This window comes from Melospiza georgiana, chromosome 10, assembly GCF_028018845.1.
Source record: "Melospiza georgiana isolate bMelGeo1 chromosome 10, bMelGeo1.pri, whole genome shotgun sequence".
NCBI classification, from domain to species: Eukaryota; Metazoa; Chordata; class Aves; order Passeriformes; family Passerellidae; genus Melospiza; species Melospiza georgiana.
In genome coordinates, this window is record NC_080439.1 from 19,532,801 (window position 1) to 19,559,962 (window position 27,162).

The window sequence follows — 27,162 nt, forward strand, 5'->3', positions numbered from 1 at the left end:
CTTCTGGCTTCTCGATGGTTGTGTCTCAGGGGAACTTTGTAACTGAGCAGCCTCTTAGCACTGAATGTTGTGTTGAACCTGATGGGGCTTGATGCCTTCAGCTGCTGAAGATCTGCAGAAAAGGACAAGAATCTGTTTTAATGGGTCAAATGCAGTAAGAGACAGAGGAATCCTGGATGTGTTCTCAGTTGGTGTTGCTTTCACTCAGGGAGGTTGGGAACAGGCAGCCCAGAGAGGGTGAGGGTCTCCATCACTGTAGGTATTCCAGCCTGGAGTGCTGTGCCCTGTGCTCTGGGATGGCCCTGCTGGAGCAGGGGGGTGGGACCAGGTGTCTGTTGGGCTTTTCCATCCTGACCCATTCTGGGATTCAATGTTCCCTATTGCACTGCAAGCAAACCAGTCCCTTGCTGACCTTTGGGTTCTGAAGTTTGCCTCTGGGCTCTGTGTAAAGGCAGATCAGATGGAGCTGCTGTTGGCCAAACCCTGAAAATGTTGCTTGAAATAGGTGGTCCCTTGGTCTTCCTATGCACATAAACATGAAATGACCATGGATATATGGCTGGTGTAACTGGGGGAAAGTAATTTGTAAGTAACTTTCTCTCTGTAGAATGCTGAGATGCCAAATGAGGCTGTTGCATGTTGATCCTTTCCAGTTAGTGAGAAACAAGCTGAGTTTATGCTCAGTGTGTTTCTTGGCTCTCTTGTCCTATTGTTTTCTGTAGAGAATAGGAGGGCTGGATTGTCAGCAGCAAAACTTCCTAAAATAAGTATGATAATTGTGTATATACATAAGTAAAAGATATTAAATAAATACTGCAAAGCTTTGTATAATCTCAAATATTTTTGCAAATAGGGGAAACTGGCACATGTTTATTTTGACAATATTAAAAAGTGGTGGGAAATTTCCCAGGTAGTTGGAAAGTAAAACTTCTCATAACCAGGGTGTCTGTGTGAAGATACAGTCACTGAACAGTCAGGCTGGTGCTGCTTTCAGTGCTCTCACTGGAGCTGAGGTGCAGGAAGGTTTTGCTCTAATTTCAGTTCACCTCTCTCAAATCAGAGGGTTCTAATTCATCATCGTGCAGGTAAAGCAGAGTCTGATTTACATTTTTTGGGCCAATATAGCACATGTATTTTGGAAAGGAAGGCTCATTCAATCTTTCCCTTTGCTCAGCTCAGCTCCCTTTATCTCATGGAAGTAATTTAGTTTATCCCTTTCCAAACTAAAATACCCATTGTTTCTTTTAATATCACCATAGTTCCTGCCACTAAAATGTGCTGGCAAAAGTAACTGAAAGCTTTTGAACATTATGGTTTTGGACCTTACCACAGAGATAAATAACTGGATGTCTTTGAAGGAGAGAACTTGCCACAGAATCATGGAAAAGTTTGGGTTGCAAGGGACTTTAAAGATCATCTCATTGCAGCCCCCTGCCTTGGCTTAGGGAACCTCCCACTGAAGTGTAAAGGTTTTCTTTTGCTGATTTATTTGGGATTCTCTGTCACCAGTGTCACACACACTGGCAGTGTCTATAGTGTGTGTTTGACTGCCAGACAAAGGACATGATGAGTCAGTTCCAGGGGACTGTGCCCTGTCCAGGATGGGCACATTTTAGTGTTCCCTCCCTGCTCCCTTGGACTCAGCTGGGACAAGAGCTGGGTCAGCCACACTGGTGGGAAGACAGCACTAAGGCAGCTCCTGGACTAATCCCTGTCAGTGGCCATGTTTGATTTTGGTATGTTCCCCCCACCATTCTTTTATTGGTTTTGTCCCAAATATTGTGGAGGCAAATTGCAGAAGTCTTATTCCTGTTATTCCTATTTTTTCCAATTGCACTGACCTTTGATTTATTTTCCGTGGGGATTTTGCTCAGAACTGTCACTTGTGCCTTCAGCTTTTAAGGAACTGCTTTTAATGATCTTGCTCTGTATCCATAAAAGTTTTGGTGGCAGGAAGAACACTGAGTGCAGAATCAGGAGTGCTCCTTTAAGCAACAAACTGCAAAGAAGCTGTGCTGAAATCCAGTGTTAACACTCTCTTCTTTTCTCCTTGTTTGCAGGATGCTACAGTTATCTCCCACCTCATGGCACTGCTCAGTAGGTCTCGATACACACAAGAATACATATGTCAGATCTTCTCCCACTGCTGCAAAGTAAGAAAGACAATTCATGTTCTCCATGCAACTTGTGTTTCTGGCCTGCAAGAACTGTGTGTGTGCTGCCTTTTGTGGCAGGAATTTTGAGCCAGTCATGACTGAGCTAGTACTGCTCTGCATTTGGTACAGATTTATTTGGGTTGATATATGCTGCTCTGCAGTACAAGAAAAGATGCAATTATGGGGGGTTTATAGGCTTTGGCTGCTAAACAAAGCCAGCAGTCTGGGCAAGCATCAGTCTTCACTTTAAACACTATAAATCCTGGAACACTTCTGGTTTTCCTCTGAAGGTCTGAGGATAGCGTGAGCATCTCTTTGCAGAGGTTGTGCAGCTGCTTTCACCTGTTTTAAACACAGGGACTGTTCTCTAAGAGGTGCTGTTGGTTGAGAGGAAAAGAAATGCTATTCTCAGCTGAGCTGTATCACCTACAGGTTCATCTAGATACATGTTCATTCCTGCTATGTAATGCAATTCTGTTGATATGAGAAAACTGATTTAAAACCAGCTGCAACCCCACCCCAAACATAGTTTTGTCTTTCCCTTCCCCCATTCAAAGTTTCCCCACAGCACTGATTTTTATTGTTGCAGTTTTTTGGGAGTTACTGTACCAGTGAGTTATACAATAACTGTATCAAAATAATTCAGGGTAGGAAATGAGCTTTTTACAGCATCTTCCCCTTTTAGTAACAGTTTAAAGAATCACAGATTGTGTACTAACAAATGAGAAAGTTCCTAAGTTTATGAGTTTATAAGTATTTACCTTGAAAAATATCTTTCTACCTTATCACTTACAATGAGTCCTCTGGAACTGTGAATTGTTCCTTTGTTAAGTATCTGTGTTCTTCTGCCTTGACTGTTACTTATGTACACTCATCCCTTTGCATTCCCTCTGCTATGTGAAACTGAGAATTGAAAATTGTCCATTTAGTGGGATATAAAGACATAACTCTGCTAATATTTAGGGAACTCTTTGAAGAAAACATGAGGACAAAACCCTACACTGGACCATGGAAGTTCACATATATACCTAATAGTGGAAAGAATTTGGTATTTAAGGAATGAAAATGGAGCAGTGGGGCACCTCCTGTTTAAGTGGCCCTTGAAAGTCTCCTTAACAGGCTGGGGAGTTTGAACAGGTGAAAAATGAGGCCATGTTGGCCTACAAGAAAAATAACCCAGGGCTAATTATGGGATGGTAAAAGAGTTGGTTTATACAATCAGGGGTTGGCTCTGGGAATATAAACTCTGTTGGCTTAGAGAGAACAGAAAACAATTATTGTCATCTTTTCCAAAGGAGTTATTTCCTTGCAGCTCCAGCAATTCCTGGTGGCTTGCATTTTTGAAATGTTGTTTACAGTGCAAATGCACAGTCACTTCACAAGTGAAGAAGGTCTTCTGAGCTCACCATTCCATTTTGAGTGCCTCCTCCAACCCCAAATCTCTCTCAAATTTTAGAGTGAATGTCTGGAAAAAATCAGGTTTTTGGAAAGAAGTTATTGGCTGTGTAAACAGAGAGAAACCAGGCTGCACAAGAAAGACAGGGTAATGGGTAGGAGTGTGAGGAAATTGTTGCATTTGCAGAATAAACAGCTGCATAACAAAGAAAAATATTTGAGGTTGAGTATACAGATCATCACAAATGTTAAATTGATCAAGAACTCATTCTCTTGCCCAAGCAAATGCAGCTGTTCAGCAAAAATCTGAAATATCCCCTTCCTTCTGTTTTGTTTAGTTTTGGGGTTTCAGGTTTATAATGTCAGTTGATTGTATTTTCAGACAGAGCAAAATGCACCTAATACAATGAAGACACATTTGCAGGGGATTTTCTCACTTCAATGAAGAGGCAAAGTACATTATTATAATAAAAAAAATATATATACTGAATATATATATATACCTTTCTTACTTTTCCCCCTGAAGCAATAAGTTACTATAAATAAACCTTTGTATGTAGGTAAGGCTTAGCATATGTTCTAAGAAGCACTGATGCTTTTATTTCTCTTTTTCCTCATCATAGTAGATGTATTAATTGAACTAACAGTGACTTATCACAGCTCCTGCCCTCCCTGTCCCTGCACTCCCTGTCCCTGTCAACTCACATCTGTAGCCATTTCTTTCTCTGCCTTTCCAGCATTTTTGTTGGTTTCTCAGGTTTCTGCCTTGTCCTCTTCCCTTTCCCTGGAAAAGCTCAGACCAGTTCTCTAGAGCTAGGAAATCCATCATTTGGGTTCCTAGCATATTGCTGCTGCTTTTGCTGCTTCTCCCTGCACATTCAGAGTTAAAATCAATGGGGGGGAGCCTTGCCCTGGAGAAGAGCCATCCTGAGCAAGGGAAGTGTTGATTTACAGGGGAGCAGATGCAGTTCTTAACATACAGAGCCAGGATTCTATCAACATAGAAGCAAATGAGTAAACTGAAATCAGGCTGATGTACCTGGGATGTGAAAATGGAAGTCAAAATTAACTTTTTAAGAGTCTCTCTGTCTCAGTTCATTTGTTTTTAGAGCAAGTGGTGTGAGCAGGTAGAATTTATTGTTTTAGGAAGGGTCCAGGATAAAACCTGTAATCAAGGCAGCTTCCTCCAGGCCTTCTTTTGTTGGGTGACCTTAGGCTGCTGCTGGATCCCTGCTCAAGGGACAAAGGCACTTAGGTACCTGCTTGTCATTGTGGAATGAATTGTTACGTTGTGTTACCCTAATGTTTCCTTGAAAATTGGCATTTCATGATGGACAATTGTGCAAGAAGTGATGTTTATTCCTGAAATATGTCAGTCATTTGTATTTGGAGAATAAGGTCACTGTCAGAGGAGTGGAACTCTGTCACTGTACCCAAGGTGGAACCAAACCAGGCAGCCTTGCTGTTACACTGGGGCCTGAACTGCTTGGAAATGCTTCATCATACTCTCAAGTTTTCACCTTTATATTTGCAGCTGTCCCTCTTTATGGATTAGTGCTTCCCTGGTTGTGCTGGTTGGTGCAAACACAATATGTACAGACAAAATATTTCCACTTGTGCAACTCAGATACACCCAGGTGTCACTCTGTACAGGCATCTGTCCTGCTTGCACAGAATCTGCCACCTGCATCCCATGGAGGAGTCACTAATACTTGGGAATTACTAAATCTAGGGCAGTATGATTTCTTCTACCTTAAACTCACTCATTTTTTTTCACATATTTCAATATCTGTTCTTCAGCTCCACCACTGGCATAGCTGCGGCTTTAACTCATTGCCTCAGCCACTTCTGTGTGCCAATGTAAGTGGTTTTCCTCCTTCAACCATGCTGTTTTAATTGCATTTTTTGGTAGAAAGCTCTTGGTGGCAGTAGCAGCTGAAGCATCTCTTAAAGCACCAGATATGTTACATCTGAAAGTAATTTTATGCTTTTTTCTTAGAGGTAAGAGATACTCTAAAAATGTTCTTTTGACTGTGAGAGGAATCTGATTTCAGCTGTATCTCAGATTTGAAGATAATGTGTCATTGATGCCTGCCAGGGTGTAAGAGGTGCCATTAACTCAGCCAGGTTTGAACTAGAGATTAAGGAGTGAAGAGACTTTCTTACTTGCAGATTAGTCAAGGAAATGCATGGAGGGATGATAAATGCTGTGGCATCCTATAAGCTGAATTTAAATGTGCATAGCCTGTGCTTAATGCAGAGATGACCAGAGCTATGAACCTACTTTTAAAGAGAGGTTTGCAAGTCACAGATCAGCTTTGGCAAGAGACTGCTGAGGGCTGCAAGTGTTGAGATTTCATGTTGTTTTTTCAATTTTATCAAGCCTTGTCGTGCTACAGAAGTTCTTAGACCTTTCTCTTGCAAAATTTATTATTTGTGTTTAATTCCATAGGCTGTTTTGGAAACAATACTGACATGTCAGCCATTACCAACTTAGATCTTGAAGTCAGTAATAGGTGATGGCTGGCCAAATTTATGGCCAAACATGCTTGAAACTAAAATAATAAATAATAAAAAATTGGAGGAAAATGTGAATTTCTCCTCAAAGGACTGTCACGCTGTCTGGAACCAGTTTTAGAAGAAACCTCTTCCCTTTTGCAGTTAGAATTGTTGAAAATGCTTAATATTAACAATGAGGAAGACATTAGTGACTGCTGATCTTTTATGTGATTTGTAGAGAAAATCAGGAGCTTTCAGTTGCTTCCAGTAGGAAGAGTAGAAACAGAAGTTTTCTATTCATGTTTCTTCATTTGTGAGAACTCATGTCATTGCCTATTGAAGAGTGGAAATGATTACCATAAAAGAACAAATGCTATAAAGATATAAGTTGAAGTTGTTTATATATATAAAAAAATAAAATTGTTATGCCAGCTGATTACAAAGTAAATGTTAGGAAATGTATCTTAAATATTTAACAATAAATTGCAGACAGTGGAAATCTCTTGCATGTTGTCTTAAAAAACCCTGTGTTATGTTTCCTTTGAAGGGTCCAGATCACCAGACAATCTTATTTAACCATGGAGCTGTTCAGAACATTGCACATCTGCTGGTCTCCACCTCCTACAAAGTAAGGCATTTCATCTACTCTGTTTAACATATGTTTATGAAAAGAATTCAAATGGAGATTATAAAAACCATGTCTGTGCTGTGAACCAAAGCTATAAACAGGTATGATGTGTATTTGTAGAATAACAGTTGCTTTTACTTGCCATATTCTGTCAAAACCAGAGCTATTGTACTGTGAAGTTAAAGCCTAGCATTGCTCCAGAGAGGAGCAGGCACTTGGCAGCCCAAGTGGTCAATTTGTTGAACAATAAATGAGAATAAGAAGTTGAGCTGAAGAGATGCAAGTGTGGCCTGTCCTGAAAAGGAAGTCCTACCTGTAAAAATAGATGGGTGTGGAATGTGTGGGGGCCACCAGCTGCCTGTGTGTTGTGCTCCCTGAATTCCTGAGTCTCTACTCCCTTCTCTGTTGTGTTTTAAGAAGTCTATCCTGGACCATCACCTCAGATACATCACACTTTACCTGTAACTTGGTGGCCAGGAGGGTCAGCTCCTTCTCAGTCCTTCCACTTGTGAAGACAAGAACACAGTTTAAACATGTGCAGCTGTATAAGGGCAAGTCAAAGACTAATACCTGAACTGTTCTGGGTTCTGTGCTCTGGGAAGGTGATAATGGTTATCTTCCCTGTGGCAAAAATGAAGTTATAAAGATTTCAGGAACTAGGCAGCCATGAAACATTGATTAAATCAAAACTTTGGACTGAAGAAGGAGGAGCCAAGATGAAGAAATTTGTCCATACTTTTCATCCAGGTGATACCTGAGGCTGTGTAATGGCAGTAAAACTTGGAGTGTACATTTGTTCTAAGATGAGTTTGGAATCACTGCAGTTGGATGGCTCTCTTTAGACATTTCAGTAAGCCCACCTTTGAAGGATTTGAAATAGAAATCTCAAGGGTACATATTTCTGGGTCTCTAATGTACTTATGAGTCCTGAAAAGTAAAAGTATCATTGTTATATAGTATTCTTCTATTCTTCTGTTGTTTTTTACACATTTGTGTAAAAATAAGACCAGTATTTCCTGTTTAGTTCCTAAGTTTTAACCTTGCTGGTTTTCTTCAGAGTTTACAACATACCCTACAGAAGGATAGTTCCAACAGGGAGATGACAGAAATCAGGATTTGAGTTAGATGTTTCCATCTGCCATGATTCTTTATCTCAATTTCTTGTTGATTATATGACATTGGTTTCTACAAGCTTATCCAGCTGTGTAGCCCAGTTTTGCTTTGAAGTCAGAGTTGATATTTCATATCATGTTTTTACACAGGTCCGAATGCAGGCATTGAAATGCTTCTCAGTTCTTGCCTTTGAGAACCCCCAGGTATCCATGACTCTGGTCAATGGTGAGTGCAATGCTGCTGCTCCTGCTGGTTTGACATTCACTTTTTGCCTGGCTGAATGAGAATGACTTGGAGCTCTCTCTCTTTGCAGTGTCTGTTGATGGAGAATTGTTACCACAGATTTTTGTGAAGATGTTACAAAGGGACAAGCCCATTGAAATGCAGCTCACGTCAGCCAAATGGTAATTGTCTTCAGGAACTGGGGAAATAGCAGAGAGTTTAATCCTTACTGTTCAACTGCTCCCTTCTTCCTTGTTTCAAAGTAATGTGGGATGTAAAATCTTAGGAATAATTAAAGATATTGTTTGCATTATCTGAATCCTTGAACAAGTGTGTCTCACCCCATTTTATAATGTAACTTTCCCTCTTTGCTACATAAGCAGGGAAAAATATTGCTGGGCAGCAGTTTTGTGAGGAATGTGTGTTCAGCCATATGGGTTTTCACACATATCTTAGATTTGATAAGTTTTGCTTTGAACAGGCAGAGCACAGTCCTGAACTATCATCCTTGGTGGCTGTGCTGTGTTGGAGACTACATCAAGAGAATGGGAGAGCAGAGTTAGTCCCTCTACCCAACTGTTTTAAATAAAACAGATTGTTCTTCAGGCTTCATGAGCTCCTACAGCAGAATTAATGTTATTAATTAATTTTGTACTTCAGCTTTCCCTGCTGGTGTGGGCACATTTGTGTGCAGATCCATAATGACTTCCTACCCAGTGACAAGATGTGACCCAGTTCTGTAATAGCAGCACCCTGGTTATGCTCACTCCATAAGCTGGGATTGACACCCTTTAGGACCATTTTCCTTTTCTTGTGTTGATAGCAATGAAATGAATCACTCCAGGGGGTTCAAGAGATAAAATCACCCATTGGTATGAACCACTAAAATTAAGTTTAACTCAGGAGTTTGGTCACTGATGTGTTGCTTGATGATTATTTTAGTTTTTGATGGCTTTTTTTGACAAGGAGCAAATGAGTTCTCTGAGTTCACCAAACAATTTCACAGCCACTTGTGTCAGTACAAGTCTCTTGATTCTGGATGAGGAACAGGTGGGGTAGGAAGAATTCTCATGCTGCCAGGTTGTGATGCCCCAACTCATGCATGAAAGCAGTTTCAGTGATGTGCACATCTATGAGGGGGGTTCTTGGGTAATCCCACTCCATGTAGGTGGTATGTCTTGGGACTTCCCAGCCTCAATTCCAACCACAATTGGCCCAAGCAGTCTGGTTTTACTGGTTTTGTTAGGCAATTTTTAGTGAAGAAGGCAAGTTAAATTAATTGCACTGTAGCAGTCTCAGTTCTGATTGATTTATTTGAGAATCAGTGTTTCTTTGAGAAGTCAGAAAATACATGGAGAATGACATACTTAAAAGCAATTTTTTTACTAATCTTGAGATATAAAGCAGTTGACAAGTCTTAAAGACAGGCTGGAGTTGGAATTGTTGAATTGTTGGAATTGTTCTGAGATGGACATTCCCAGGTCTGCTGATGTTCTTTGCTGATTGAAGGAAATGGGGACCATCTTCTGCTGTTGCTTTGCAGTACTTTGGCTCATCTTTGAAGCATGAAAGAAAGTGATGTGAAAAGCAGCAAAAGAAAATTGCAGGGAAATGGCAGACAAACCAGTCTTCAATTTCAGATTGGGTTTCTCCCAATTAGTCCACAGGCACTCATCCTTCTTAGGGCTCTCAATTTTACAGCAGTCCGAGTTTGCAAAGCCCTGCTGCTTTTTCTTCTGTGGGTCCATCTCCTCCTACCTGATTGCCTCCAAGTCAGACTCTCTCTTCCATTTTATTAGTGAGAGTGGTAGGTTTAAATTGTCATAGATTTTTTCTGCTTGTAAATTAGATTTCACCCCTACCTTGCCAGTTTCAGTCAGTTAATCTGCAGTTCTTCTGATTTGTCATTACACTCTTTGGAATGCAGATCTAGGAGGGTTTTTTCCTCTTGAATGTTCTCTATAATTTCTATTGAATATGAACTGGCATACAAGACTACTTTAAGAAGTTCCCTTTCTTTTCCCTCAACAATTGAAGTAGACTTGGAAGACTCAAGGTAATACCTCTTGATTGAAATGCAGCAAAGATCCTTCCCTTGAGCAGCAGTGTTGGGACAGAGGGAAGATCAGGATGCCCCTTGGGAAAGTGCTCTGCAGCTATAAATGGAGCAGTAACCTTTCCTGCTAAAATCACCAGAATTGCTTCCAGCTAAGCCAAGCCTATGTTACCTGAAGTCAAAAATTACTTTCTTTCATTGCTGAAATAAAGCTACTTTGCCTGGCAAATAGGTTCTCACCAGACTAAATGGCAGCTGCAGGATGAGTGCTTTCCTCCTGAGTGCAGGTGTGAAAAAAGAGTTTCCTGCTGTCAGCTGCAAGGCTTGGGCAGTAAAAGTTTAGCACATGATCTCTGTGCTAATATTCAAGTCTTATCTCTTACTTTCTGAGAAATAATATATTAAGAGAGTTCTGATTGTGAATGTACTCAGAATGAGGATCAGTGTGGCTGCCTCTGAGGTGAAAGAACTCACTCTGGGCCCTTGGAAGGAGCTCAGGGATGTGGTGAAACACACCATGGTTATATGAGCACATTGCTGTTCCTTAGCTGAGCAGTTCTGATTGGCAACTTCAGCCTGCCCAACTGAGGGTCTAGGCATGTTAGTTTTAAGTTACCTTTACTGAAATACAGTTACATTTTTTAACCTCCACTGTGACATGATAAAACCCAGCTCCAGTGGTTAGTTCAGAAGCTAAAAGAAGAGAAAGTGGTGCACAGCAGTTCCCCTCCAGCTCCATTCCACTGTCTTGTAGCAGAGCAGGTAAAAACAAAACCACTTCAAAGTAAAACACTTTCTTTGATGGGTGAACTGTTTTGCATTTCTGGTAGTTTGGGGCACTTTACAAGTACATTAACAAAGAACTTGGAATGTGTCTGATGCTGTGTGAGACCTTGTGGTTGTCATATCCACTGTGAGCTGTTGTCTAATAAGGACCAAATGCTGGCTTGGTGCAGTGTCAGAGCCTTGGCTGGGTTCATTGTGAGTGAGGGCGTGCTGGTCCCTGCACAGTGTAAAGCCCTGCCTGTGGACAGGCAGCAGAGCAATTCCACCTCTCCTGGGCTGGGGCAGGGCCTGGATGTCTGTGCCTGAGCTGTCAGGCTGTGTTCCTGTGCTCATGGCTGCACTCCCAGGGGCAGGTACTTAGAGGAAGGTCTGGGTGTGTTGCACCTTTGCTTAGTGCAGGCTATTCCTTTTGGGTGTATGTAGGGGAATAGAATATAAGAAAGATAGTGTAGAAAGTAATCTTACCCCTAAGGAGTTGCAGCTGGGCCAGTTATCAAAGATTAGGAACAGGCCTGGCTTTAACAGGCCACAGCTGTGACCAATGAGAAGAAGAGTGCTATAAAAGAGTGGGGTGGCTGGGTGAGAAGGGAGCTGGAGTTGCTTTGTGAAGAAGAAAGAGTCAGTGCTCTGAGGAGATGCCCATGAGAAACTCCAAGAAGGTATGGAGCCTTTATGATAGGAGACAGCAGTATGGAACCCCTGCCATAAGATGACAACAGGTGTGGGGCTCAGGCAGGGTGGTGGTGTGCCCTTGGTGGCAGTGTGTGCTGTGTGTATTGATCAGTGATCCTGCCAGGGTTCCTGCGCTGCAAACTGACAGAAAGTGCACCTGGAGGAGTTTGTGTGCCCAGGCCTAGTAAGCTGTGATGTATTTAAATCAAACACAGGAGGATGTTTCATTGGGACAGATGTTGTGCAGCAGCTGGAGTGCACCCCAGCCATGGTAGGTGACAGTGTCTTGTTGTGTTGTTGCAGCCTTACTTCCATGTGCAGAGCCGGAGCAATACGGACGGATGATCCCTGCATCGTTCTGAAGGTGAGCTGTGTCCTGCTTCAACCACCTTGTAAATACAGAATAATTCTTTTTGAGCTAACCATGACAGATCCTCAAACAGTTCTCTGTTCAAAAGGTTTTCTCATGTAGGTTTATCCTGGTTTTATTTTCTCATATAAAAGGTAGCACAAAATCTGTTACACCAAAGATTGCAAAGCACCAAGTTCTCCTGAGTTTTTTTTTTAATTAAAACAAAATAGCCCCCTGATTTCCTTTATTTCCCCAAGTAATGATAGATAAAAAATCTACATGTTGGCTGAGACAAAGGCCTGCCCCTCCTGTCTTTTTGTGCAAGAAAGTGCAATGTACTGTTCATTCCAGTGTGCATATTGGCATCTGTTCTGCACTGGCACCTGGTACTGCACAGCTGAGGAAGCCAAGCTGCATCATTCTCCCTCACCCTCTTCCTTAGCTTTGGTCCAAATTGACACTCCAATTCTCTGCCCTCCTTTCTCCCTACAACCCCTGAAAACTGGGGCAACATTTCCGTTCTCCCAACCCCTCTCTCCTGCAAACCTCTTTCTTCTTTGGAAATGCCTTCCCTTCATGAATCCCCCATGCTGGGCTGTGCCCTAGTCAGGACGTGTATGTTCCAGAGCTGCTCTGCCCTGGGACAGGGAGCAGGGCCTGCTGCCAATGGCAGGTCACTGTTGGGAGCTGGACCCTGCCCTGTGGAGCTGCACATGCTCCACGTGGGCCCTGTTCAAAACCACCATCCTTTGAAACCTTTGCAAAGGGATGTGCTTGGGCCAGCTCACAGCAAAAGCAGCATTTTTTCCTTGTGGAAGCTGTTTCAGCACAAATCCATGTTTGAGGCTGTGGCATTAAATGTGTTGTAGTACTTGAGAGTAGACAAAAAAAAAGTGAGGGGAGAAGGAAGGCACAGAACCTTTGCCTTGTTCAAAGCATCCCAGTGATTCCTCCTCCAGGAGCTCATACTTGCAAGATAACACAGGGTCCCTGTGCTTAATCCAGCCCCAAATCCTTCAACCTGTGGTGAGCTGAAGTGATGGCCCCTTTAGCATTCAGGAATTATTGACCCTTTGCTATCAAAATTTCTGCATTTGGGGGCCAGTCAAGAATGTGTATTTCCAAAATGATTTTAATTTACTTTCATTGCTCAGTTTGGGTCGTGGGTTGGCTTGCAACATGGGGAAAAAATAAAATCCCTTGAGGAGGGCAGGGAAGGCTGATAAATAATGGATTTGATGGGAAGGGAGATGATTTCTCTGGAATCCTAATAATGAAACTGTCCAGATAACCCAGATACATCCCAGCCATACCATGAAAATTAGATATTCCATCTTTACAGTCCATTTCCAGACTTCTATCTGATGGCCAGGTGTGCATTGTGGCTTTCCACCTTACACCCCTACACAGCTCCCTACTCCTGTGCATTAATTGCACTGTACTGACCTGTAGGTCCAATGGAACAGTTAAAATGTGTCTGTCAGAGTTCTTGCCTCTGTTTTTGAGCAGATGGAATTGCTTAGTGTTGAAAAACATGAGATCTGTGTTTCTTGGGTGCATGCAGCCAGTGACTTAACAATGCCCAGCCCTTGAGTTCCAAGAAATAGCTCGTTTCATTTCAGGCCATTTGACCTTGGAAAGAATTAAGAAATACATTGTCTTTGTGATTTAGACATGGAATTCTTTATTTCTTTTCTTTCTCACTCCACATGGATGTAATTTTTGAGAGCCTGTGTACAATCTTCCCTGCTGCCTCAAGGCCAGGTCTGCAGAAGGGAGTGCTTTGGCTCACTGGATTAGCTGCAAGATTCACCACCTCAGTGACAGTCTTTGAGGTGGCATCTAGCTTTCTAAAATATGCAGGCAAGTCCTGTTTCCTGTGCAATGGAGATCAGGTATTTATCTATTTAATAATTTGAACAGTCAATGGGTAGATGTTATTTCAGGTCCCCACAACATACCTCTGAGCCACATTTACCAGAGTTATTCTGTTGAACTTGGTGGCATTGCACAAGCACAAACCTTGGTGTTATTCCTTGTCCATTTTCATATTTGGAAGGCTTGAGGGAGCAGAGTCCCAGCTCTTGGAGAATTGGCCTGTCCAGAGTTAAGTACTTTTCCTTGGGCTTCTGGTAAAGAAAGACTTGATTGGTTTTTCTGTTTCAGTAGAGAAGGTGGAGCAAAACTGTTGTGTGGGTGTAACCAAGGTAGAGAGGATGTCAGGAAAGGCAGAATGGACCTGGATTCCAGGTTAGCTTTTCTGGTTGATCAAATATGCTGCTTGCTGAGGAGTATTCCTCCCTTACCCTCTGCTCCAGGCAGCCAGTGTGTGGGAAAGGAACCCTGAGATTATTTCTGACTGCATTGTCCTTAGTTAATCCTGGATCACAGAAGGGCAGGGGGGGTCAAGTGCTTGAGGGCAGTTTGGGTACTTTTGGTTCTGGTGTGTAGCAAGAACAGGCCTGTGAAAATATCGACTTCTGAGGGGATTTATAAAAATTTTTACAAGGCTTTGTCAAACTTTGTTTATGTTTACTTCCAAACATTGCATGATTTTGGCTGTGTGAGAGGTTGTGTGAAAGTAGGACATTGTACACTCAGCAATGCCTGAACAATTCTTCTGTGCGTGGAGTCTCTGAACCCACTGAAATCTGTGTGTGAACGTTCTTATCTAAAGAACACTGCAGAGCATTGCTGTAGGACAGTTGTTTCATTTCTTTGGAATTTCTTTATCAATGCAGCTACACTAGAAACTCCTTTTATTTCATCTCTGCAGACTCTGCCATGCTTGGTTCGAATGTGCAGTAAGGACAGACTGCTGGAGGAGAGGGTGGAGGGGGCAGAGACTCTGGCCTACCTGATAGAGACAGACGTGGAGCTGCAGAGGATGGCCAGCATCACCGACCACCTCATCGTCATGCTGGCCGACTACTTCAAGTACCCCAGCTCCGTCAGCGCCATCACCGACATCAAGAGGGTGAGCTCCCTGACCTGCTCTGGGCCTTGAGCAATGGGCAAAACCAAAAAGAAACCAGCTCAGGATGGGCCTTTTTAAACCTGGTTAAACCTGGTGTGGTAGGGCCCCCAGTCTGGTACCACATAGCATTGATTTCATGATCCATAAAGACACTTTATTGTTAGAAATCTACAGTTCTTATGTCACTGTTAGGCTGGATGTGACATACACACATGATCAGGGTCTAAGAAGAAAAAGTTTTTTATTTTGCATGTTCTCCAGCTTATATACTCTTAAAGAAGCGTGATCTTAAGTCATTAACTACATCACAATAACTTATTATATTCATTGGTGCAAAGCAATTAACGTCAATATAATTGGCAAAAGTTTGACAGAAATTTCATAAGGCACGTAGACACATCTACTTATGCATGTAGTCTAGCTTACAAAAATGTTCATGTGTCTTTTCTAATCTGTTTCTGTGCTGACAGCCTTGTCTTCTTCCTTGCTATAGATACACTCAAAAATCATCAATTGGTATTTCTTCTATTAACTCAGCTTTGCTTGCAAGCCAGCTCTCAAGCCCCTCCATATTCTTATAAGACCTAAGACCTGATTGGTCTCAAAGTGGAAACTCCTCACACACTATTGGTGGTTATCAACCAATATAACACACTCTAGAGAACCATATCTATAAACAATGGTTACAGAAAGAGAGATAATAATTGTTTGAATTCTTTTCCTCTAAGTTCCCCACAGCTTCTCAAGATTTTTCTAAAAAAGTCTGTGCCCACCCTCTGTGGCCACAGAGCTGCTGCCACAACCTGGTGCCTGAGGTCCTCAATTGAAAGGTGACCAGAGGTGCAGCAGGACTTGATTTTTGATGTTTGTACTCTCCAAGGCTCAGTCACTGCTCTTTGGAGACTTCATTAACCACACAAGAGTGTGCATATCTGGTCTTCCCATCCTCCCAAGTTTAAACATCTTGCCTTCAGGAACCAGCACATTTCAGCTTCATAAGAGATGAATAGTCCATGTGAAGAGAGATTTGTTTTCAATTCTTAGGTCAGATCTGTGGAAAATCTGAAATTCAGAGGTGGTTCTGTTGTGTTTAAGCACAAAAGCATGTGGATGTCGTGCACTGTTTCGTATTAGGAGTTATCTGCACTTGCAAGACGTTGGATAAACAGAGACCAGATGTACCTTGGAGTCTTGCTGAAACTGATTATTAGAAAGAGCCCAAAAAATACATTACAGAGCTTTGCTTTTTTTCTGAAACTGGCCCAAGGGGCAGGGTAATTTCTGTGACCCTGATAGAATGGGGTTAATTCTGCATAGAGAGCCTCTTGAATGCTTTGTAAAAATGCAAATGAAACATTAAAAAAATTAGTTACAGTATAAAAAACTGAGCAAAAAGAAGTTTAGCAGCTTATTGAGGAGTAATGGATGTTGGCTGTAGCATCAAAAATATGATCAGGTTCCAAAAGTGAGTGGGGCAATTCTAAATATTATGACAGTGCTCTGAGTGTGCAGTAACTCTGTAGAGGCAGCCAGCTGGGAATCCAGGGTACTGACTTTGAACAGAGTGCTTGGAACTGCACCCTGTAAGGTAAAACTACGTGAGGAGTGAGTGAGGAATCTGCCAAACAGAGAACTTGTCTGCTTAAAATATTTATAACATAATATTAAAATATTTATAAAATAATATTTTAATACTTCTGCTCCAATATAGCTGCACTGGAGAGAATTACTCATAGAGCTTTATTTTTGACATTTCTTTTATTTCAGCACTTTTCTACTTTATACTGTCATTTTCCTGGCATTTTGTGTAGACTTTGAAGATTGCATTGTTTGGTAGAACATTTTGGAACTGAGTTTTGAGGATAGTCAGTCACAGAATTATTCTCAGCGGAGAACATGAGGAGATCTGAGAGCCCAGATTTGCTGTTCCAAGCAAGGTCAATCTCAAACACCACTATTTTATGATGCCTTTAGTGCTCCCATTAATTATCATAAAATAGTAGAATATGCTGAGCTGGAAGAGACGCCAGGGATCATCAAGTCCAGCTGCTGGCCCTGCACAGACACCCCAACAATCCCACCCTGGGCACCCCTGAGAGCATTGTCCAAACTCTCCTGGAGCTCTGGCAGCCTTGGGGCTGTGCCCATTCCCTGGGGAGGCTGTTCAGTGCCCAGCACCCTCTGGGGGAAAAACCTTTTCCTGATATCCAACCTCACCCTCCTTAACACAGCATGAGATTTAGAGACCAACTTTGGCTCCTGGTTTTGCTTCAGTTCTCTTGATAAAACTTGTCTTGATTCTCTCTCAGTATTTTCATTCCTTCTGGCTAGTTCCTGTAAGTCTCTGTTGAGAGATAAGAATAGCTTTTACCTGAATATGGTCTTGATAGAGTCCTAACCTTGTTTTGGCCTCAAATTGAAGAAAAAGTTGTCCTCTCTATTACTCAGTAGAGAAATGAGCCATAGTCTTAACTCTGGTTATTGCGTGATGAGCTCAGGGGGCAGCACCTTGTGCTTCTGGCTGCCCCTGGGGTGGCAGACCAAGACAGTGGGTAAGCAGCAGTGTAGAACAAAGCAGAATATGACACTGCAGCTGCTCTGGGGGCTGAGCCTGTGCTGTGTTCCCAGCTGGACCATGACCTGAAGCACGCTCACGAGCTGCGCCAGGCTGCCTTCAAGCTCTACGCCTCGCTGGGGGCCAACGACGAGGACATCCGCAAAAAGGTGAGCCCAGGGAGCCTGCTGGGGTCTGCTCAGCCACAGGGAAAGCAGCAATGCCCACCCTCCCAGGGGCCTCCCTGTTATGATGCTAATAGGTTGAAATGAGGCCTCTCTCCTCCATTAATAGGAATTTTCATATTTTGTGGAATTGGAGGAAAAATTAATGTCCTGCTATCAGAGTATAATAAAAGTTTAGTTGTGTGAGCATCTTCACAGTGATGAACTAGACTTGCGCAAGGAGTTGTCCTTCAGCATTTTTGGTACTTGGCTACTCATAAGGAATATTGTTGTGGCATATGAGAAATTTCTGAAACTTGTGTTCTGAGACAGACAATACACCTCTGTTCTCATTTATTCCATTATATGACAAATGTTTAAAAAACCTCTGGAAAGTCTGCTCATAAACAAAGTCAGAATTTGTTTCCTGATTCTCAAGTGACCAAGGCCTTGCACTGTCATAACAAAGCAGTTGGTGATTCAAAGATTACAGCAAAGAGATTGGTTGCTTGGGTCACTCACATAGTTAAAAATTAATGTGTGGAAAGTGGGGGGAACTTAATAAATGAATAATTAGAAGGAGCATTTTTTAAAATTAATCATGGATTTGCAGTGTCATATAGCAAGTGCAGAAGACAGGAATGTTTTCTGAGTTTGTTTGCTGGTTAAAAGGGAAAAGCAGAAGGAAGAGGCAGGTAAACAGAGGGTGAAAAGATAACATCAGGAGGATTTATCAGTGGGGAACCATTCAAATCTCCAGAATTCAACACCATAAACTCCTGTTTTGTTGCTTTAGTTAATAGTGAAGGTCCTCCTTTTACACAGCTTTTAATAAGCAGTGGCTGTGTACATGCCAAAGTTGATTTATTATACAAAATCCATCATTCATCTGGGTATTAACTGCCTTTTGTACTGGTCTTAAGTGTTTGTGCTGGCCTTGTCTAAGTATGGCAGGTGAGCTGCTAGATACTTTTTATCTAGAGCTCACAGCTCTACAACTTATCTCTGATCTGTAGATTTTATATGTTGTGTGCACTCACACATGCTCACTTTTGTTTTAATATGACATTAAGGGTAATTTATGTGTTTATATAGATAAAGAGATGGATACTTATATATAAAATCACCCTCTTGTTGCTTGATTAAAAGCCATAGTGGAACATCAAATATAGATTTTTTATTTCCTAATTGTCTGTAGATACACAAAATTTCCACTTAATCTGGCAAGAGAGTGTGGCATGCTGGTTTTAGCTGCAGTTTTTATATGTAACACTGAAGATGCTGCAGCCAAACCCCAGCAAGGCATGGATGCTGTGAGCTGTGCACTGACCTGGGTTCTTTGGTGCAGATCATTGAGACTGAGAACATGATGGACCGCATCGTTAACGGCCTGTCCGAGTCCAGCATCAAGGTGCGCTTGGCTGCAGTCAGGTGAGCCTGTCCTTGTCCCTGCAGAGCCTGGGCTGCACTGGGACAACTCCTGTCACTGCCTGAGAGCCACTCTGATCTCAGTTCTGCTCTTGGGAGCCCTCCTGGGGGAGAGGGGCAGTAATCCTGGGCAGGTGCAGGGTTTTCTCCTGGCTGTTCCCAGGTTTCTCCTTGCCTCCCTCCCAGCTCAGGAATCCTTGTGGGGCAGCAGGGTGTGTACAGCAGTGCCCATGGGGGTGTGCATGTCTCACAGGGAGGATTTCTCTTCCATTCCAGATGTTTGCACAGTTTGTCCCGTTCTGTCCAGCAGCTCAGGACAAGTTTTCAGGATCATGCTGTATGGAAGCCTTTAATGAAGGTAAGTGAGGAGCAGTCAGGTCTCAGTGCCTGGAGTCTTCTGGTCCATTCAAGGAACACAGGGTGTCTGTTCAGTTGGCATGCCTTGCTGTAGAATCATGGTACAAATTACCTAGAAATCAAAATCCTGGGGCCTTCTCCTAAGAGAGTCATAAGTCAACAAAAAGCAACAGCAGCAAGCGTGCTTGATTTTGGTTGGTTTTTTGTTTCCTTTTTTTCATTATTGTTTGTGGGCAATTTTTTGTCATCAGTGAGGGAAACTCAATTATTCTCAATGGTCACACAGGACACTACAAGCACTACATGTCCCTTAATGTCAGACTCAGGCTGGATGGCACGGGTCAGACTTGGTCTGTGAGCTCTGTAAGAGAATTTACATCTGTGTTTTCTCCTGTGATTCTCTACCTCTTACATCTCATTGCAGATTCTATAGTTGAAATCAAAGAGCTCAGAAAGACCTTTAAAAAGACACATTGTCATATAGAGTAATTTTCTACAAGATTGAGATTCAAGTGTGTAAGATATATGTCATCTCTCATCCTGTAATGTCACTATCATAAACACACATAATAAACCAGTTTCTCAGTTTCAACATCTTGGAGACCTTGAAAATGCAGAACAGACTGCTAGTATACCTGAAGGCTTGGGCAGTATTGACACCCATAGGAAATTCCTGAAGTCACCTTGACTTGTCTGTTCAGAAGTGAAATGACTGGAGCACAGATGTTGTTGGCAGTAGGGAACAAGTGAGGAACATGTTTGGTTCAGGAGTTGGTGTTTTGGTGCTGCTGGAGATCCAGGCAGAGATAAGGGACCAAAACTTGACTCAGGCTGTGCTCCTCTGAGAGGATGCTCCTTAGAGAATTTGCTGTGTTGTGCTTAGCATGAGGTACAAAGGGGTTGAAGAGGCTCCTGGAACTTCCTCTGCATATGTGTCCTTTGCAGAGCAGGGCTTGTCCCCACTGATTTCTACTAAATTGGACTGAAAGCTCTCAAGTGTGACTTCTGTGAAATAATGAATTGCTCCAGCTTGTCCTGTGATGTGTATCAGTCTGGGTTTGCATTGCTAGCATGGAAGCACCTCCTGAAGTCTGGAATATCCAGCTACAGCATAATTCCAGGTATTCCATTTTAGTGATCTCTTCATTATCCTGCTAACAGAATTCCTCTCTCTCCCTTCTGCCTGCAGGTTTTACAGAATGCTCCAAATGAAATTCTTGTAGTAGCATCTTCCACGCTATGCAATCTTCTTCTGGAATTCTCTCCAAGCAAGGAGGTGAGTACTTGGCCAGCAGCAGGGAGAGGGGATGGACTGAAGTGAGATTACACCATGGTTCAGTTAGCATAAAGGCATGTTAATTGGCAGTCATTGCTTGTGACATGTTATGGAGCTGTGATGTTACAGAGCTGTGCAACTGATGGCTTGAGAACAAAAAAAATCATCTGCTTACAGTGCTGTGACAGTTAATTTGGTCTCTAAAGAAAAGAAGCAGACATGAAGTTTTGTCATTTCCTTTTTACTTGTAAAACATTGTTATCTAAAAAGATCATAAACAAGAAGAAACCACACTGATAATTTGCAATGTGATCCATTGTCTTAGAGAATTACTGCTACTGTAATGCTGAAAATGCTGGCTTTGCTGAGTCTTGTGTTTTTATTGTTCTCTGATGAGCAGTACAGGATATCTGGTTCTGCAGAGTCTGTGTTTCATACAGATCAGACACACAAATCAACACTCCACAGCAGTGCAACAATTCCCCAAGTCTAAAATAGTTCTTAATTACAGAAAATATTTTCAAGATTGTGCTGTGTGTGGGATCCTGAAGGGCTCTATGGATTACCAAATTATCAGTTGGTCTTGGTGGCTTCAGTCATATCTGTGAGAAAGCAAATTAACTGAAATAATGCCAAGCACAGTTCACTGGCCATGAGGCCACCCATGGGGCTTTTTTTAGCAGACTGCAGGTCAAGTGTTTGTGGGGTGTGAGCAGCAGTGTGAGGTGATGTATATACAAATGTGTGTGCATCCATGTCTCCACAAACACAGACATAGGAGAAAGCAGCTGCCTTGATCTGACTTTTTTTCATAACACCTACTTTGAAATGGTCATGGATATGGGGTGTGGCATGGCCAGCTCATGTGGGCACTGGACATGTTGTAAGCTCAAGAATAAAATACAAGGAGTACATTTTTAGTATTTTCATACATGCAGTTAGTCTAAGTAGTGTTGTAAAGATCTGTTTTTCCCTCCTTCTTTCAGCCTATTTTAGAATCAGGAGCCATAGAACTTCTATGTAGTTTAACCCAGAGTGAAAATCTTGCCTTGCGAGTGAACGGCATTTGGGCTTTAATGGTGAGTAGGACACCCAGTGAAATACCACTTGTGACTGTGTGCCTTAAAAAGCTTGGGAACATATCTTGTAGAACTTGTCAGTTGTTATTAACAATGACATAATTGAAATCTGCCTTGTTGTTCCGCCAAACTGCAGAAGAAAAACAGCATCAGCCTGGAGCACTTCACCCATTAATCCATAAAGTAAAACAAATTCTTCAGTTCTAGTACTAATTTTGTTGCCAAGATCATTCAAGGAAGCAGTACTGTCAGTAGTAGCATGCCAGGGGGAAAATAAAAGCAGGTAATAACCAGGTCAGGTGTAAGACAATGTGAAAATTGAATTCACTGTGTAGCAGTTGCTCATAAATTACAGCCTTTTTGCAAGATTAATTTAGGAAGGATATATTCTTGTAGGGAATAGTCTACTAAAAGAATGAAAGCCCAGGTAAAAAAAATCCATTAAAAGGTGTGTCTGTTTCAGAACATGGCATTTCAAGCAGAACAGAAGATCAAGTCAGACATCCTGCGGGGTCTGAGCACAGAGCAGTTGTTTCAGTTGCTTTCTGATTCCGATGTAAATGTTCTGATGAAAACCTTGGGACTGCTCAGGAATCTTCTCTCCACTCGCCCAGTAAGTAGAGCTGCACACAGACCTTCTGAAAGCTGATCAAACAAGCAGCCAATCCAGTGCTTCTGTGCAGGACATTTTCCTGTTTTAACACCACTTGGATTTATTTGAATATCTGTAAGCAAATGTGCACATCAGTGTGAGAAGGTATTTGAACGAATCCTTTGCATCCATGGAAACACTGTAATGCTAGACATTTTCATTTAATGCTCAATTCCATTGCATTTAGCTCTTTGCAACATTATTTTCATAGCAGTTTCTCTGTGAAACTTGTCCAAAACAACACTGAGGGTTGCACCATTGAGTCAGTGTACAGGAAGGTCCAGATCTCAAAGATACCTGTCTTTCTTCTTCCTTGGCACTTGAAATGCATCTTTTCTTATCCATCTACATAGGTAGTACTGGCTTTGTGAATTTGGTGTAAGACTGTGCACTCACAAAATGCAGACGTTCATTTTACACCCTGAAATAAAATGGCTAAAAAATTTAAGTCCAGGAGTTGTTTTTGATAAGGAGAAAGAGATAGTCATGGAGGAAAAGAAAGGTGTAATTCCCTGTGAAGAACAGAGGGAAAATATGCAGCAAGAATTTGGCAAGCCAACATTTTTGAGGGGAAACCCCATGAGGCCTCTCTGTGCATTTATCACATACTGTCTTTCTACCAGAAAAAGGTCACTGTAAAAAATCTTCTGATATTCTCACTCATTGAGTCTCAATAACTTTGATAGAAAATTAGCTCTGTCTTAATGTGAAAAAATACTTAATAGCCTGTCATTCATTGAATTCACCCTGAGAACTGTCACTGTCACTTAAGGTGTTCTCCATCTGGAGCTATGTGCCAGCTTCACTGCTTCCTATGGCAGGTTTTAGAGCCAGAACCAGCCATTTTCAGCCTTTACTCAAAATTCACTCCAGAATAACTCATCCAGCAGCTTTGCAATGAAATCCCATTATTAGCAAATTTAATAAGTTCTACAATAATCCCTGAGGTCTTAAAAGAATTGTAGTGTGCCGTGTGCTGGTCATCTCTGGTTCTGTTTGCTGCCACTCCTGAGGTGTTTGGTATCAACTAATCCAGTAGATCTTGTTTAATCTTTTCTCTGTTATTCTAGTGTAGGTGTTCATAGTCTGTCATCAGGTGACTTTTGAGCTGTGACCCTGTGAACTTAGGGCAGTTTCTCAGACAATAACCAATGCATCTGGCTTATTTCTCTGCCCTGTAAGGCTTTGGAAATGTGGTTGTTGGATCTGGGCACAGTGTCCCTGCAAGAGTAGCAAATACCAGAGAAGAAACATCAGTTTTCTCACTCCTCTCTGATATTGCCCCTGGTTATCAGAAGGGAAGTGGTTGTTTCCAACTGCAGATCACACATTTAGAGCGTGGGTCAGCAGGGTTCAGGCCTCAGCCTGGCAGCTGGGACAGCAGTGTCACCTCTCCAGGTGACAGGGAAGGCATCACCAAGGCTCATGTGATGCTCTCTCAGACAAAAGCAGGCTCTACATGAAGAAGAATTTTCTGAAGTGTTTGTGCTGTAATTAATTCTTGGTTTGGGAGCAGTGCTCTGTGTGCAGTGTTGCTACTCCTCATTTGGAGTGATTCAAGCAGGAATGTCCCTTCCTTATCTGGGGAGTTACACTAAATGTATTTCATCCTTGCTTTGGCAGCACATAGACCACATAATGAGTACTCATGGGAAGCAAATCATGCAAGCAGTGACCCTCATTCTGGAAGGGGAGCACAATATAGAAGTCAAAGAGCAGGTACCTTTTGTGTTTTGTGTTGTCTTGGCAGAATAAAATATAAGAGCAAAGAATGCTTACTCTTCACAACATGTCATTTTTGTTTGGGATTATAATGTGCTGTGAATATTTTACTGAGATCTGTCAGATGAATAACTTGAGTACCTACAAGAATGTTTTTCTTTCTAATGGATTGTTACAAAATTGTTTGAACTGAATTCAGATTGGTTTTGCAAATGTAGGTTTGGCAAAGAGAAGAGGGATGTGAGAGCAGAAGAATTAAATTGGGGCTGTTGCATGGCTGGAAGGGATCAGTAGGAATAGAAGAGAAGCACTAGCAGGGGAAGGAGCATCCTGGTGGAGCCCAGGAAAAAGTGGGGAGGGACCTGGCCTGCCAAATTAAAAGTTAAAAAAAAACCCAATCTGCAAGGGGAAAGGTAGAGGGAAAGAGGAGATGGCCAGCAGGGAATGGCATCCTGGAGCCAATATACAAGGACAGCTGCTGTGGGGGTGTAAAGCAGCAACTAGAGGATAGCTGGGCAGGATTTGGCTGGATAACTCTTGTGCCAGGCAAGACAGGTAGTGGGAGAACTGTGTTCCTTCCTCATATGGGGTGTGTGGAAGGATGGGGGCAGCAAGGAGCTGTGGGAGATGCTAGAGGATTGCTTTGGCTTAGGTTGGATATGGGTAGCCAACAGAAGGGGAAGTGAGTGTAGGAGTAGAGCTGGTCTAAATCCCTGCTCAGGGAAGAGCAAGCTGAAGGGCAACAGGCATCCTTTGGCAATTTAAGTGCAAAATTAGCAAAAAAAATCCCCAAAGACTCTTGCTAGCAAGTTTAGTGGCACAATGGGTCTGAAACAGCTGAGAATTAACCCCATGTGTCTAGATAGGTCTTCCTGCTAAAGCTGTGGTGACAGGAATGGCCTTTATTGCTACAGGTTATTCACTTAGCCACACCTATCTGAATTATTTCAGAGAACCAGGACACTTGGGAAAGGGCTGGGGCTGAATGTGGGCTTTGGAGTTTGGGGCCTATATCCACTGAGCATTTCCTTGGTCCCTGTGGTGCAGCTGGCTCTTATTTCAAGATCCAGTAGTACCTGTCTGCACACCAGAACCCCTGCTTGCAGCAGGACAGTGATTGTGTCTGTCACTGCCAGCCTCATCAGGATGTAATTAGCAGCTTGGAAGTAATTAGTCTCTGCAGCTGCTGACACAGTGCAGTGCAGCTTAGACACAAGCACATACAAGTGCTGATCCTGCTCCAGTGTCCTCCCAGCATGTCCAGAAAAGATGGTCAAGTTCTTTGGGAAGGAGCTTGTGGAGCATCTCCTGGTGACCCTGAGAGCCAGGGAAGGGGCTGTGCCAGTCAAAGCTCTGTGCAGGTATTGCCAGTGTGGGCCAGGGTGCTTCAAGGGCATCCTGTGGGATGGCTTCTGTAATTTTAAAGAAATAAAACAGCTGCAGAAGTAGCTGGAGTTACCTCTGCAGGTGACAGCTGTAATTAGACTTGCTGAAAACAAATGACTGCTCTGCCAGATCAGCAGGAATGCCTCTGTCTCACCTTTTCCTGGCCTTAAGAACGAGGTGGAAATGGTTGGGCTTTGTTGTTTTTCCTTTCCCCCCAGCCACTGCTACAGAACAGACTGCTTTATATTCTGGGGCATGTTTTCTTTCCTATATGTTGCAGATTTCCATAAGAGACTTAAAATGTTCTTCCTGGCAATGAATTGATGAGTGCTGCTCTTCATTTTAAAATGGTGATGAATGTTTTTGGCCAGGGCTGCTCCCCACAGCTGGTGACTCCTTGGCATTGGCTCTAGATGTGAGCAAGCTGGAAACTCCAGATTAAAGATATTAAAACTAATTAAAGGAGTTGTTTGTCCCAAGTTCAGAGCTGTCAGAGAAGCTGTCATGGGATGTGATCTGGGGCCAAATAACTTCCCAGTTTTTCTCTCTTTCAGACATTGTGTATCCTTGCCAATATAGCAGATGGCACAACAGCAAAAGAACTGATTATGACCAATGATGACATCCTGCAGAAAATCAAATACTACATGGTAAGGGGGATTTCTCTTAAAGGATTTGTGTTGGTCTTTTGCAGGACTGAAAAGAGGAAAGTGCTTTAGGATTTTTATGTGAATTATTCACTATCATGCATTTAATTTCCATATAACCAGTGGGGTGTAAGTGCAGTTCTGGATGGCAGGGGTGTACAGAGGAACTGACTAAAACGAAAATCCAAGGGTTATTTCCTATAAAAACATTACAGTGACTTCATCTACATAGAAACATTTAATGAACTTGGAAAAGGCATATATTGAAGATGTCAGTAAACATTTGGAAGGAAGTGATTGACCACTACTCAAGTGCCTTATATTATGACCCTATGTTTGAGAGAAGTTATAGATAAGAATTAATCCCAGCTTTTCTATCTTATTTATTATATAATGAATGCCAAAATACAAGTATTGTGAATTTTTGAATTTCTTCTTCTAAACTTGAGTTTTCTTTTTCTATATTTAGAGTCATTCAAATGCTAAACTACAGCTTGCTGCCATGTTCTGTATATCTAATCTCATATGGAATGAAGAGGAAGGTAAGAAACCCTCCTTATTAATGCATAGACAAGTTACTATCCTGATCAAAAAGCTTTTGTTGAATAGCAATATTTGCAGTGCACAGTGCATTGGGATCCAAAGTGTAATGGGAAACATCATTATAGGTGTAGTATGGAATGTGGGAGTGGTCAGGAGGCACTGAGGAGGATGCAGAGAGCTCTCTGGGGGAGGCACAAGGACACAGTGACAATAAACAGGAGCTGGAGAGACACAGGGGAGGTTTTCACCTGTAGCATTTCTCTAAATTACTGGAGCAAAAGAGAATTCTTGTAGGAGCTTCCAGATCTTAAAGGGGCTGTGGAAACTCATTCTTGGAGGGAACAAGTTCACTGGAGAGAATAAATGGATTAGAAGGGCATTTCTGGCAAAGAAATTTTCCTCAGTATAGTTGGTTTGAGTGGCTTGAGCCAAAACCAGTTAAAGGACTTGTGGGTGGAACTGGGAGCAATGGATAAGGCATTTGGTGAGAAGTCATGG

General features: G+C 42.3%; 1 protein-coding gene across 4 annotated transcripts in view; it reads left to right on the forward strand.

Moving 5' to 3' along the window:
• The window catches only part of ARMC8 (armadillo repeat containing 8), a 62,765-nt gene that overhangs the window by 31,369 nt on the left and 4,234 nt on the right, over window positions 1–27,162 (forward strand). For 3 of the 4 annotated variants that reach the window (XM_058031280.1, XM_058031283.1, XM_058031282.1), the window contains 16 exons: window positions 2,061–2,153; window positions 5,352–5,411; window positions 6,598–6,678; window positions 7,941–8,016; window positions 8,105–8,195; window positions 11,831–11,891; window positions 14,656–14,856; window positions 17,485–17,580; window positions 18,923–19,005; window positions 19,279–19,360; window positions 20,549–20,635; window positions 21,622–21,714; window positions 22,178–22,327; window positions 23,990–24,085; window positions 26,029–26,124; window positions 26,591–26,663. In XM_058031280.1, the coding sequence (XP_057887263.1) occupies window positions 2,061–2,153; window positions 5,352–5,411; window positions 6,598–6,678; window positions 7,941–8,016; window positions 8,105–8,195; window positions 11,831–11,891; window positions 14,656–14,856; window positions 17,485–17,580; window positions 18,923–19,005; window positions 19,279–19,360; window positions 20,549–20,635; window positions 21,622–21,714; window positions 22,178–22,327; window positions 23,990–24,085; window positions 26,029–26,124; window positions 26,591–26,663 (1,519 nt within the window). The remainder of the gene's footprint in view (window positions 1–2,060; window positions 2,154–5,351; window positions 5,412–6,597; window positions 6,679–7,940; window positions 8,017–8,104; window positions 8,196–11,830; window positions 11,892–14,655; window positions 14,857–17,484; window positions 17,581–18,922; window positions 19,006–19,278; window positions 19,361–20,548; window positions 20,636–21,621; window positions 21,715–22,177; window positions 22,328–23,989; window positions 24,086–26,028; window positions 26,125–26,590; window positions 26,664–27,162) is intronic. The other variant, XM_058031281.1, reaches the window with a different exon arrangement.